At 36.5% G+C, this 14,369-nt stretch overlaps 1 protein-coding gene across 4 annotated transcripts in view; it reads left to right on the top strand.

Annotated features, from left to right (window-relative positions):
- LOC135209569 (protein Aster-A-like) overlaps positions 1-11,161 on the top strand; it is a 241,158-nt gene extending 229,997 nt beyond the window's left edge. For all 4 annotated transcript variants that reach the window (XM_064242236.1, XM_064242237.1, XM_064242235.1 and 1 more), the window contains 5 exons: positions 6,071-6,286; positions 7,074-7,566; positions 8,660-8,855; positions 9,907-10,012; positions 10,633-11,161. In XM_064242236.1, coding sequence (XP_064098306.1) covers positions 6,071-6,286; positions 7,074-7,566; positions 8,660-8,855; positions 9,907-10,012; positions 10,633-10,716 — 1,095 coding nt within the window. In that variant the 3' untranslated portion in view covers positions 10,717-11,161. The remainder of the gene's footprint in view (positions 1-6,070; positions 6,287-7,073; positions 7,567-8,659; positions 8,856-9,906; positions 10,013-10,632) is intronic.
- The last annotated feature ends 3,208 nt before the right edge of the window (positions 11,162-14,369 follow it).

Raw genomic sequence — 14,369 nt, 5'->3', positions numbered from 1 at the left:
TTAAAAAAAAAAAAAAAACACATACACACACACACACACACACACACACACACACACACACACACACACACTGTCGCATGCGCATTTTAGATTCTCATTTTCCTAATTGCACAGGATGGAACCAGTTGATCGATTTCATTTACAGAGATCGATGACTTAATACAATTGCCATCGGTCATCCATTTTCTTGAGAGGAAAGGTGTGGTAATGTTTGTTGTTGTATTGACGGTAAACAGATACGTTATTTGAGAATATAAATTGTTTATATAAGTTAAACACTTGAGTTTCGATGGCAATGTTTGTTGTTTTTATTATTATTATTATTATATTATTATTATTATTATTATTATTATTTGCTGGAAGAGGACCTTTTGAGAAACTTCTATACAAAATAAACTTGGCTGAAATAGCCATTATTTTCAATAAAACTGTATTATTATTATTATTATTATATATTATTATTATTATTATTATTATGATATTATTATACAGAAGATTAATGTTTGTTGTTGTTGTTATTATTATTTATTATTATTATTATTATTATTATTATTATTATTATTATTATTATTATTATTATTATTTATTATTATTTGCTGGAAGAGGACCCTTTTTGAGAAAAACTCTATACAAAAATAAAAAAAACTTGGCTGAAATAGCCATTATTTTCATAAAACTGTATTATTATTATTATTATTATTAATTATTCATTATTATTATTATTATTATTATTATTATTATTATTATTATTATTATTATTGAAAGAAGTAAAGGATGGTAATAAGAAAATGCAGAAAGAAGAGATCACATATTAGAAAACATATTTTATAGATTCCAGACTCCTTGATTAGTCAATAAGGTGATTTTACTCTGTTGATGTGCTTCTAATATGTAATTTTTGCAATTGCATATGTTGAACTTTGACCTGTAAGGTCATCCACCTTGGAACTAGATACTGTACAAGTTTGCTTACTAAATTATCTTAACCAATTATCTTACCAATCTTCGTCGTAATCATCTTTGCAACCTGTAATATAGGACTAGGTCCATACTCTCTGTAATACTATACTGACCCAGTAATTACTTTTATACTTTTGTCTGTCGTCATTAGTCATTTTAATTGAATGGTTTTCTCAGTATTACTGCCAATTAAGTTCGTTGGTGTAATGGCCTAAAATTGCTCAGCGAATTACTTGGTTAATCAAGTTTTTTTTCTGCAGATGGCAATTTGATAAGCTGTAAATAGTATTGGTGTTATATTATATATATATATATATATATATATATATATATATATATATATATATATATATATATATATATACATATATATATATATACGTATATATATATACATATATATATATATATATATATATTACTAATTTATATGTAAATATTTATTGTATATTCAACCCTCCAAATGTACTAACTGCAAATATTACATAAAATAATATTTAGATAAGAAGAGATACAATGTTTTTTAAGGCAACGAACGTTAATCTCTCTCTCTCTCTCTCTCTCTCTCTCTCTCTCTCTCTCTCTCTCTCTCTCTCTCTCTCCAGACATTATAGTAAACTGTAAAATAAGTCTTATCTGTAATATTTTGTACAGAAATCAACTTTTATTTCCTCGCTTCTGTTTCCCAGCACAAAATGAAACAAAACCCTAGTATGTTTCACATGACTCTCATATGACAGACGCTGCCACTCAAAACGTGTGCCATTTCGCGAGAGTTACCTATTTTAAGCCTGACACGGTGTCACACGGCGACTTCAGCCTGACTTTTATCCGTATGACACGCAGTATGTGCCGTGGGTATGCGTAGGTTACTGTGGATTTACTACATAGGTCTAAAGCTATGGGCCGTTTTCAAATCAGCTTCGAAACATTATCAACAGTCATTCGTAGGTCTAAGTTTATCAAAGGTCATTTGTAGGTCTAGGTTTATCAACGTTCATTTTTAGGTCTAGGTTTATCAACTGTCATTTGTAGGTCTAGGATTATCAACGGCCATTTATAGTCTGGTTATCAACGGTCATTTGGAGTTCTAGATTTATCAACGGCCATTTATAGGTCTAGGATTATCGACGGTCATTAGGTCTAGTATTATCAATAGTCATTTGTAGGTCTGGGTTTATCAACGGCCTTTTATAGGTCTAGGATCATCAACGTTCATTTGTAGGTGTAGATATTACTAGCATATATTAAACAGCGTCAATTATTCTTAAGTTTCAAGCTTACATCCAAGTTAATATGTTTTACTGCCCCTTAAATTAATCAAAGAACCGTAAAAAAACACATTATGATATTAATGATTAATGGTGATGCAGGTTAGTAAAAAACACCTCGTTCGTTAATGGCTCCGCGGATCTCGAAATTGTATTGTTGAACACCATAATTCTACTCGTATTTCTGTGTCTGGTACTGGAGCGACAACGCTCGTAGTGTGTGGTGTATCGATCTCTCTCTCTCTCTCTCTCTCTCCGTTCCTGACCTTGGAGCATTTACTTCTTGTATGGCCATCTTATCGTTTCCTCATCGTTGTCATGTGATTGAGGAATTAGATATATCTAGTCATTTTTTTATTATTTAAGTTTGTATTTGTAGTATATACTATATGAATGTGTATGAATACATATGTATGTGCGTATGTATTCGTTAAAAAAAAAGCGTTTTAGTTATCGCTTGCAATATATGCTCCATTATTAGTACGAACAATTTTCAGACTGCAGTTTATAAAGCCGAGTTCTTTGGCCAACCAGCTGTCCAAACGTTTTTCTGCCTCGCCACTCGAACGCTGAACGCCGCCGGGCTTGCTACTAGTAGCGTATAATACATGATTTGTGTGCAGTGTTGATTCTAACTGTAGCTGCGTGGTATCTCTTTTATGTAGTCCTGCAAAGCCTGCTGGTTGCAAGAATTTATTATTTATGTATTTTTGCTCACTGGGTGTATTGGCCTGGTCCGTGTATGTTGCTTTTTCTAGCAATACTTCATGATTCTCATGAATTATTAGCATTTTGAGTACCAATTCTTTTGCAAACGATACACAACAGGACCGTGAAGGAGGAACAAAAAATTCAAAGCCCAAAAAAAATGAATAAATAAGAAAACATATTTTCTCTGGTCCTTAAAAATCAGTTGAATGTTTTTGTATAAATTTCCAGGTGTGTTTAATACTTAACGGTAAAATTTAGTAGTTCCATAAAGACTGCTAAACCTTGAAAAACCTTTATATAAAAAACTAAAAGCCATTAGCAGATATGCGGGTTACAATACCATTTTTAAAGAAATGTTCTCCATGATTTCACTCCCAAAGTCCCAAATCACCGTTTCTCGTCGTTATGTAAACCCTGGCGTCATCGTAAACGTAAATGTAATTCTATCAAATTCAAGCAGAATTATTCTTTTTATCTATCGTGAGGTAGAAATAGCTCCCTCGTTGGACGAGTGGGTTAAGTGCTCGCCTATCGATTCGGTAGTCCGAAGTTCTATTCTCCGCTCTGCCAAAATGTCGAACCAGAGGAATGTATTTCTGGTGGTTAGACATTCATCAGTCGATATAATGTGGTTCGGATCCCACAATAAGCTGTAGGTAGGTCCCGTTGCTAAGTAACCAGTTGGTTCCTTGACACGTAAAAAAAATATCTAATCCTTCGGACCAGCCCTAGGAGAGCTGTTTTAATCAGCTCAATGTCTGGTGAAACTAAGGTAGACTCAGGAGACAGCTAAGAAAGAAGGTGTTGTCTTGGTCAAGATTTCGTGCAAAGGACCCTTGAAATTCAGACTTAAGTATTATGACTGTAATTTATCACTGGTGGTCTTTGGTGAATATAAATGCAAAATCTGTTTTTATATTAATTATTTTGCGAATTTCCTGACGTACAAATTTCCAATATTTTATTCTGAGACAAATAGATAGGTTAAGTGTGATATTGTGATTAATTATGACGCTGTCATACAATGCAATATTGAAAATATCAATTGCCTGAAATTTATTGCGAAAAATTATTTGTTAATTGTGAATGTAATGAAGTAAGAAGCCTTGGTACAATAACGCATTTAACAAAGGCGATATGCACGCGCATAAATGCAGTGCAGATATTTCACGACACGAAATATGGCTTTGACCATCGAGGAAAATCAATAGGGCGAAGACTATACGTTTTCTAGAGCACTCTGTCCTGTAGTAGATTCTCGCTAGATTTGAAGGAGGGCCAGACCACTTCGGTCTGACGAACCTCCCCAACTTGCAGACCAATTACTAGTAGGTGTGTTGGCCCCCGTGCTGATATATCAGAACAGGTGAGCTCGGGACTCATAGCTAACAGGTTGGGGTAGGTGGCCGGTGTATTGGCTGATAACGAGCGAGTTATTGATGAACTTGAGCAGTAAAATCCTTGACCATGCCGTGTACTCTTTTCCTCTGGAGAGAGAGAGAGAGAGAGAGAGAGAGAGAGAGAGAGAGAGAGATATTTTTAAGGGTTCGTGTTATTGTTTTGGTCTACAAATATATAGTTAACGTTCATGAACAAAAGTTATGTTTTATACCACGAGAGAGAGAGAGAGAGAGAGAGAGAGAGAGAGAGAGAGAGAGAGAGAGAGATTTTAAAGGGTTCGTGTTATCGTTTTGGTCTATAAATAATAGATAGTTAACGTTCACGGACCAGAGAGAGAGAGAGAGAGAGAGAGAGAGAGAGAGAGAGAGAGAGAGAGAGAGAAAAGATTTTTACTCTTTCCCGTATATACTACGTATAGTATATATACATAGTCCACGTTCATAACCAAAAGTTATTTTTAATACCACGCACGCCATATCGGTCTGGTGCGTACTATATTAACTGCATGCACTTGTAATGAAATTATGGGTTTTGTAAATTGTTCCCGATACCTTCAGTATATTTAAGCCTTTGTTTGTGACAACATGACCACGCACGATATGTCGATCAGGTTTGTAAGAAATGAACTTAATGCAGGTGTGGGTATAATTACAAATACATTCGGTATTTGTAAATATCTGTTTGTACTGTGTATGTATATGGTATGAAGAACCTCTTATGTTGTATTGTTATTTACTATTCTTCTTCTTCTTCTAGTCTACGCCTCTTAATAAAATATAATTTATAGTATAGTGAGAATGTTTTGAGAAGAACAAAGTTATAACACTCCTTGAATTACTCAATAGTAACACGGTAATATCAGATTTTGACGTATTTAAATATTACACTTGGGAATATTTATCCCTTTTCAGTATCTTAGAAGTTCCAGTCAGAACTTCAACATAAAAGCGTTGCCTTTGCTGTATTCTTTCCATTCTTAACTTCCCTTAGTTTTTCTGCTTGTAAGGCTAAGCAGAGACAAGTATATTAATCATAAAATCCATGAAATAATTTGTCATGTGCTTGACATTGCTTTTCTAATGTCAAGACTTGTGGGGATTATTTTTCATCCTAGGACACTTTCATTAACGAAAGCTGTTATTTTTACGTCAGGACATTTTTATTGAACTAGGAGAGAACTTTATTTTATATGACATCAAGTTATTCATTTCTTCGTAACGTTAAAGTTTGTTATTGATAAATGTTAACAGTTTCTACAGGAGATAGCATCAACAGAAAAGAACTTGGCAGTACTTTTTTTCAAAATACTGTCAAGATGTTCTCGTACTTCCTTACTTTACAGCTCTCTCTCTCTCTCTCTCTCTCTCTCTCTCTCTCTCTCTCTCTCTCTCTCTCTCTCTCCACCTTTTTCATGAAGGCTTGTATCACAGCTATTACTTTCATAATCTTAGTTTCCTTATCTTAGCCTATTTTGATCTCTCTCTCTCTCTCTCTCTCTCTCTCTCTCTCTTCTCCTCCTCTTCTCTCTCTCTCTCTCTCTCCACCTTTTCCTGGAGTCTTTTACCACAGCTATTACTTTCATAATCTAGGTTTCCTTGTCTTCGCTTATTCTGATTTCATTTCTCTCTCTCTCTCTCTCTCTCTCTCTCTCTCTCTCTCTCTCTCTCTCTCTCTCTCTCTCCCGGACCTCAGTATTCACGTCTCTGCTTCTTCTTCTTCGATTCCAGTTGCTGATTCCCATCAGCCAAGTCGCCAGCGTCCAGAAGGAGAGAACGGCCAAGATCATCCCGAACGCCGTGGGCCTGCAGACGATCGATGGCAAGAGCTACGTCTTCGGCTCCCTCCTCTCAAGGGACTCCACCTACAAGCTGATGACCCACCTGTGGAAAAAGGCCCAGATGATCCAGGACAGCGACAGCGAGCCACCTACAGGAGTTCCGTTGGTGAGTCAAGTGGTACTACATAGCTGGTTATGTTGTCGCAAAGTTAGACCGATTCTGTGGTCACTTCAGGGGTGAAATTTCCATAGACCGCCGACTCCCGTTGACTTATCATCAGCTGCTAAATTTGAAAGGGGAAGTTGGAAGTTCGCGAGATCAGTCAGCTTGGAAGAAGTCAATGCATGACAGTCACTATAGCTGGTTCACTTAAGGTAGATTCATGGGTGAGCCCCATGCCTACGAGACGTTTGTTTGGCGTGCGTTGATTGGCTGGGAGCTGCCTACCTCCCGCTCCCAGCCAATCAGCTGTCGCCAAATAAACGTCTTGTAAGCATAGGGCTCTTCCAAGCATCCACCTTAAGTGAACCAGCTCTAGTCAAACCTAATTCTGGTGGGTGACGGAATTAACGAAATTTGACAGATAATTCTTAATGTTACGTGTTCCGTTATATTTAAATTCGTTGTCTGAATTAAGTACCAAGAACGGAAGTTTAATTGAAGATTAAACTAATGAATACACAGAATCGTTGGAAAACTTACTAGATCAAGTTAGAATTGTAAGTGATGGCTAAATTTTTAAGAATCAATTGAGAATGAAAATTTAATTAGAATAAGAATATGAGAATTTAACGAGAGTGATCATTTCATTATTACTTAATAAGAATGAAAATTTAACGAGAATAAGAATTTAATTATAACTTAATAAGAATAGAATTTAATGAGAATAAGAACTTAACGACACCTCCCCCGCCTCTCTCTCTCCCCCCCTCTCTCTCTCTCTCCCTCCTAGGCCGTCGAGGACGACTGCGACGACTCGGGGTCGGGCAGCGGCGAGAGCTTCGCCGACGAGGACCAACCCGACGGTGGCGCCGGAGGAGGAGCAGGAGGGAGAAGAAGCTACTTAGCCAGCGCCGCCATCACCACCCTCACGGGCGTCGTCGCCAGCTCCCCGGCGGTGCCGTGGACCTCCAGGGACTCCTGCCCCCCGACGTTGGCCACCTCTTCCCCCCCGGCGGCTCTGACCTCGTCCTCTTCTTCCTCCGCGGCTGTTGTGGCTTCCGCTCTCACCTCGACGTTGCTGACCAGTCCGAATATCGTCGGCTCGGCGGCGGGGGCGGGGGTGGGGGGAGCAGGGAACACCATAGCCCTCGCTAGTATCAACGAAGTGGCGGCTGTGTCGCTGCGACGCGACAGCCTGACGGCGACGAAGAGTAGCCTGGAGTCCAGCGAGAGCGAAGGCAGGGGCCTGCTTGGGTGGCTGACGGAGGGGACGCTTGTCAAAAGTGAGCTTTTTTTTTTCTTTCTTTTTTAGTTCGTTATACAGGGTGTCCATAAAGTCCCATTACGTTACAAACGATAAATACTTATAATGGTACTGGGACTTTATGGACACCCTGTATTTCGCTTGCGAGGGGTGTAGGCCTGCAAACTACTTTGTTTTTTTTTGTGTGTGTGTGTTTGTTAGTTCTTGCTGTTGTTGTTCTTGTTTGGGCGGCAGGAAACCCTTTTAAAAGGGTCTAGAAAAGGTGTTTCGCTTTGAGTTAAAAGATACAAGAATTTTAGGATAGGATATTTATGATTTATTTATCAGAATGAAAATCTAAAAATAATGGGCCTATTAAACAGTACAGAGAAATTATTTCTACTAAAATATAGTGTATATATTTTAATTTTCGTTGGTGAAACAACGCTGTATTCGACTGTAGATTTGAGCACGCACCCTGAGTAAGCTGGAGGTCGGATCACACCTTGTATTCTCATAAGTCACTTTCCAGTTGGGATGTTAGTTAAAATATATAACTAGGATACCATATTTGTTCCCCGGTCTTTATGAAAAATGTAAACAATATATTAGAACTATAGCATATTCACATCAACCGTGCATCTGATGTCTATAGGCCAGTCCCTTACGACGCTACTGATTGGCTGTTGATAAGCCAATCACAGGGCTGGAAGCTCTCAGTCTCTCGAGAGAGTTGACATAGGCAGGATGTATGTTCCACCTCTCCTGAGGGATCTGTCTTTCAAAAGTATCCCAAGGTTGAGGTGGAACATACATCCTGCCTATGTGAACTCTCTCGAGAGACAAAGTTTCCAGCCCTGTGATTGGCTTATCAACAGCCAATCAGGAGCGTCGTAAGGGCCTAGACATCAGATGCACGGTTGATGTGAATCTACTATAGTAACAATCCTATGGCCAAGAAATGAAAATAGATAAGATGTCATCATTTCGTAAACAATACAGGGTGTCCATAAAGTCCCAGTACCATGACAAGTATTTATTAATCAGAATGGTACTGGGACTTTATGGACACCCTGTACATTTGACCTAGCCATAACAGCGAACTCACCAAGACATCCTTAATCCTTCGGCAGCCTGTTGTAGGATGGGCAGTATTCCTTTGAGGCTCATAGGAGACGCCATGAGGGAGATCTGGAGCCTCCCGAGGACTTCTCTCCTGCTCCTGATCTCCACACTGCTGCTTCTGATGCTGTTCGCGTCTGCTGCCTTCATGCTGCACAGGGTGGATGTCCTCAGCCAGCAGCTGGGACTCGAGAAGTACGACGAGTAGTAAGTGGAAGGAGTTTCCTTTCAGAGAGAGAGAGAGAGAGAGAGAGAGAGAGAGAGAGAGAGAGAGATTATGGTCTTTCATAACTAGAGAGAGAGAGAGAGAAACTTTCATCAACATTTAATTTTGCATTTTTTTAGAATCTTGGTCTTTCTTATACGAGAGAGAGAGAGAGAGAGAGAGAGAGAGAGAGAGAGAGAGAATGGATTATTTGTCACCGTTTAATTTTGCATTTTAGAATCTTGGTCTTCTTAACTGGAGAAGAGAGAGAGAGAGAGAGAGAGAGAGAGAGAGAGAGAGAGAGAGAGAGAGAGACGGGGGGGGGGGGGGGGGGGGGGGGGGGGGGGGGAGACGGCAGGTTCGGGGACCTTTCGTCAACATTTAATTTTCAATTTTAGACTCTTAGTATATCTGCTATTCTTGTTTTTTTTTTCTTTTTTTTTTAATTCTGAGACTGATCTGTGACTATTTTTCATGATTCACAAGTCTCAGGTTTGTCCAATTAATTTGCTCATGATTTGAGTTAATTATTTGAAATTCAATATTGAGAGCAACAAGTTCCTTTAGTTGGAAACAGAATTGTTGCATTACTGATTGTTCAAGAAATGAGAGACTATACTCTGTTTTTTTTTCATCTGTCCACCCGATTGTGGTGTTTGCGTATGGTAACACTGCGTCCCGGGCTTTAGATACTTACGCTATGTGTAAGTTTTAAAGTTTTAGGTAAATAGAATTATATCCGGGTGTACATTTGCACCTGAAAAGTGTTTTAATATTTTACTGTATGCGAATTACACCGTTAATATTCGAAATAGGATATTGTTATTATTGTTGAATGTAAGCTGAATGTAACTATCTATGCCCGGGACGCAGTGTTACCATACGCTAACACCACAGGCGCGTGGACAGATGAAAAAAAAACGTGTATAGTCGTTCTTACATTGCATTGGAAAACATACTATGAAGGAGAGCAGTTTAGAGTCCTACAAGTTTACCATGAAAGCTCTTTATATATTTTATTTATTTATTTACTAATTTGATAAAATTCGACAGCGATGGCATGTACGAGGAGGTTCTTCAGATGCAGCAGCGATTACACGCTGCAGCCTCGTCGGAAATTGAAAAGACCCTTAGTATACAGTTGAAGCATATTGCCACGGTAAGCACTAGCACTCAGGTACAACACTCTTTTTTAAGTCATGCACTTTGAAATTCGACCCACGAGGAGGTCCAAGAGAGATATGTCTGAAGTTCAAAGTTTTGTCAATAAAATATGCTCTTGGTTAAGGAGTTCCCAGGTTTTTTATAGTACGACCCCATTCAGCACTTTCACTCTTGCGACCCCAATAAGTAATATATATATATATAATGTATATATATATATATATAATATATAGATATAGATATTATATATATATATAAAACTATACACATACTCAAAACAATTATTATTTATCATTTATTTTATTTTTCTTCTCTCAATGAGACTATTACTCGTAACTGTTACTGTACCAAACACTGAATTTAACATGATACCCCGTACTCCCTCATTTGATGTTTTGTACTACCATTCCCTGGGGGGTACCCCACAGACCCCATGATTAGTCTGTGACCCCTGATTTGGGAACCCCTACTCTAGGTAATCATGCTTTTGGTGGTATACTGTCACGTGCGCCTACTGTAAACATGAAAATGTTTGAGCATTCTGTAACACGAGAACTCGAGTGTGATATCCTGTGGTAGTGTCCTACGATCTAAGTCACGTCCTCTCTTTTGCAGGTCCGGCAGTCCTTAGAAGCCTTGGTGGTGCTGTTCAACAAGGAACCCCCGGTGAACGCAGCACGCATCCCAGACAATACGTAACAGCAGCTCTTTTAGGGCTGTCGGTTCCTCTGTAGCCCTCGGTTCCACAAACTCTCCGAAAAGGGGAGAGATGCTTCCTGTTTTCAGCTGAACGTTTTCGCAGATAATCGTCAAAGCCTTATTATATCCAGGAGTTGATAACTGATAGTATATCCAGAACTTGATAGATGATAATGTAACCAGAAGTTCGTAGATGACAAACGTCCTCCATTCAGTTTTCTGTGGAGGGCGAGATCTTCAGAAAATCGCAGTACTGCTTTCATTTCGAACTGGAAAAAAACAAAATGGAAGGTTAAGGGACATCTACCAGAGATAGTTGGAAATAAATAAATAAATAAAAAAGTATTATTCAAGAGAGTACCACTGTCAGAGAACAATAATAATTCTTGACGAAAGACTCGCAGACTGGAAGCTGAAGTGGTTGATGAAGAAAATTCTTTTAAAAGATTAAAAAAAAAAAAAAAGGCTTCAAGTCTGCTTCTAAAATCTTTTGAGCTTTTTCCTGTCAGGCAACATTTGGAAGCTTAATAATTATTCCGGACGTAGGTCATTCTGATATGTTTTCTCGTACGTTGTATGAATTCATTTATTATGAGATCCCAGTTAATTTCGGCCACATTTGCTGTGCCATGCTTGTGAATTGGGCGAGACGCTGTTCCCTTTGCATAATGGACTTCAGATTGTAAAGGACCATCTCAGAGTTGGAAAAACACATATTCAGGGATGCTTTTTGTAACGAAATTTCAATTTCAAGGCTTAAAAAAAAAAGTCATCGGATTGATCAACTTTACGAGAATTTATCTTCTTGGCTTTAGGTTGACATCGGAAGTCTCAATTCACCAAGATATATAGAAGCTTGAGGAACAATAAACTAGTCATTTTACAGTATTCTAGATCCCTAGAGACAGCACGCATAGTTCCAGATTCCATTCTACGGCTTTTGACATCGTCAGGTCAGTGACTCCCGACCTCAGAGAGGAGGGACGGGGTCATTCGGCAGTTAACTCATCGTGGAAGACCTCTAATATAGTAAACCCATTTGGGTTTGAAGTACCGTAGTTAATTACGATTTTTCCTCTTCTGCAGGAACATCTACAAAACAATAAGGTTGTGATTCTAGACATCAATTTTTTTAAGAAAAACAACAAACCATCTCGCTTTTTTTGAATAGCGTCGAGAGAGAGAGAAATTAGTGGCCTGGGATTACGTGTGAAAGTTTTTTTTCGGAAGGAAACCTTCCAAAGTAGGCTTTCATATGTAAGAAGAAAAGGCGTCTTTCTGATACCTTTCCTGGCGAGAAACGAAGAAAGGATATTTTGAAAGGTTCCTCCGGGACAAATCTTTCGCATGTAGTCGCTCCTTTGTCTTCATCAGTGTCCTTGTGTCCTTTGGCTGATCTAAGGAGCTGCGGGACTACAGTTGCAGATGGTAGGATACAATATTGAGGATAGGTCCTGGGGTATTTCCAGTCCTGAGCTGTTGTAGGACGTCAGTGAGAGGTAAAAAAAAAAAAGGAGGTAGTGATATTATATTATATTAAATAAGGATATATATATATATAATATATAAATAGAGTATATATCTATATATTATATTAATATATTATATATATATATATATATATGTATGTATTCAATTGTATTCCAGATAGGAAAATGAAAATGGTTTATCTCAGAAAATGCCCAAAACAGTTTCGTCCCCCAAATGGACCTTTTCCTGGAGCGTATATTATTTTCCTTAATAAACGCTCCAAGAATAGCTCCATTGGAGGACGAAACTGTTGGGCGTTTTCTGAGATAAACCATTTTCATTTTCCTATGTGGAATACAATTGAATTATCATATCTTCGCGCCTAAGAACGAATTACCAGTCTAATATATATATATATATATAATATATATATATATATAATATATATAATTATATATTATATATATCTATATATATATATATATATATATATATATATATATATATATATTATATAATATATATACATGGGCATTCAGTTTGCTTCATTTTTATATTGGCTAATACTAGATATGATTTATGCATTAACAAAGTACTAAAGTATTAATGACTTGTATATGATATCACGGTTCAGAGCAACCTTAGGAAAGATTTCAAGGTATTTGAAAGAGTTTTTCGTTCACTACATAAATTCACACATAAATGTAAATCCAAATTACAAATATAAATTCTTATACATTTATATTTGCTCTTTTTTTTTTTTGGTGTGCAGGACTGAAGGATATACTCCGGACCTATACCTCCTGCTTTCTTAACACCCGTTCCTGCTGCGATAGACTTTAATAATAATAATAGAAAAAATCTATTCAGTGACTTTTTTGCATACGACACACATTGTATCATCTTCACTTGACATCTTTTAACATTGTGGACCAAGACTCTGCCACTTGTAACCCTGTGAGGTTAGGTCTCCAAGTGGTTGGCTTCCTCAGTAGGGCTGTACGTTGTTATTATTAATTACCTATTTATTGTTATGTATTTTTTCTTGTAATTTTTTATTCACAGTCTTGGTTCATCCCTCCCATACATTTCTTTCCTAAGCTTCCCAATCTCGCTTCTATATAGTATATATATCTATATATATATATCATATGTATATATATATATAATATATTTAATATATAATATATTATATATAGATATATACATTATAGATAAATATTACAATATATATATAATATATAGTTACACATATAGATGTATATATATCTATATAGTTATAAATATATATTAATATATACTATATATATATATATATATATATATATATATATATATATATATATATATATATATATACACATATAAGCTTGTATATACTGTACTGTATTTATTTATATATATTTGCACATGTATATTAATTTTATTCATTACATTCCCATTTCAATTTAGACTTAAACCTGTTGCAGTTGTTATTATGAGTTTTGTTAAAATCTCTCACAACATTTATATATTGTGAATATTTCTATCTGGATTTCTGTAAAAGCTATCCAAGGGTTAGACATGATTCATGGAATGACGTTTTGTGTTGAAAAAATTTATATTTTCTGTACTTTTCCAAAAGAAAGTACCTCTTTTGATTATTGTCCAGTATTTAAGACATTCATTCACAAGACTTTACTGTTTGTGCATAATTTTTGAAGAAATTATATAATTATATTATCATTATTATTATTATTATTATTATTATTATTATTGGTCTCCAAATTACTGAAGTAACCTCAAATTTATTGGTTGAATAAAAATTGGTACCTGGATCCCCTTATCAGGTGCTTCAGATCATATCCTATTATTGCAGTATTTTGGTTTTTATTTCACTTTTAGCTGTGATATCCAGCTTAAAATTAAGACGTTTTGATAAACCGGACCTTTTCTCTCATGTTATTGGTGATTAGTATTATTGTATCAACGTTGTGATGGTGTATAATACATATTGGTATTTTTATAGATTTAACCACTGTGGCCAATTCTGTCGTGATAAAAAATTCAAGCTGATGTATACCAACTTGTTTTACTGATAGGAACTTTAAAAGAAAGTTCACTGTAATTGTTGGCATTGTCATTATTTTAAGAAAATTGAAAGAGCACTTATTGAAAGTGATATTCAAGTAATATTTTAGTAT

Source organism: Macrobrachium nipponense, chromosome 38 (assembly GCF_015104395.2).
Source record: "Macrobrachium nipponense isolate FS-2020 chromosome 38, ASM1510439v2, whole genome shotgun sequence".
Taxonomy (NCBI): domain Eukaryota; kingdom Metazoa; phylum Arthropoda; class Malacostraca; order Decapoda; family Palaemonidae; genus Macrobrachium; species Macrobrachium nipponense.
This window is presented reverse-complemented; position numbering and strand designations above follow the sequence as displayed.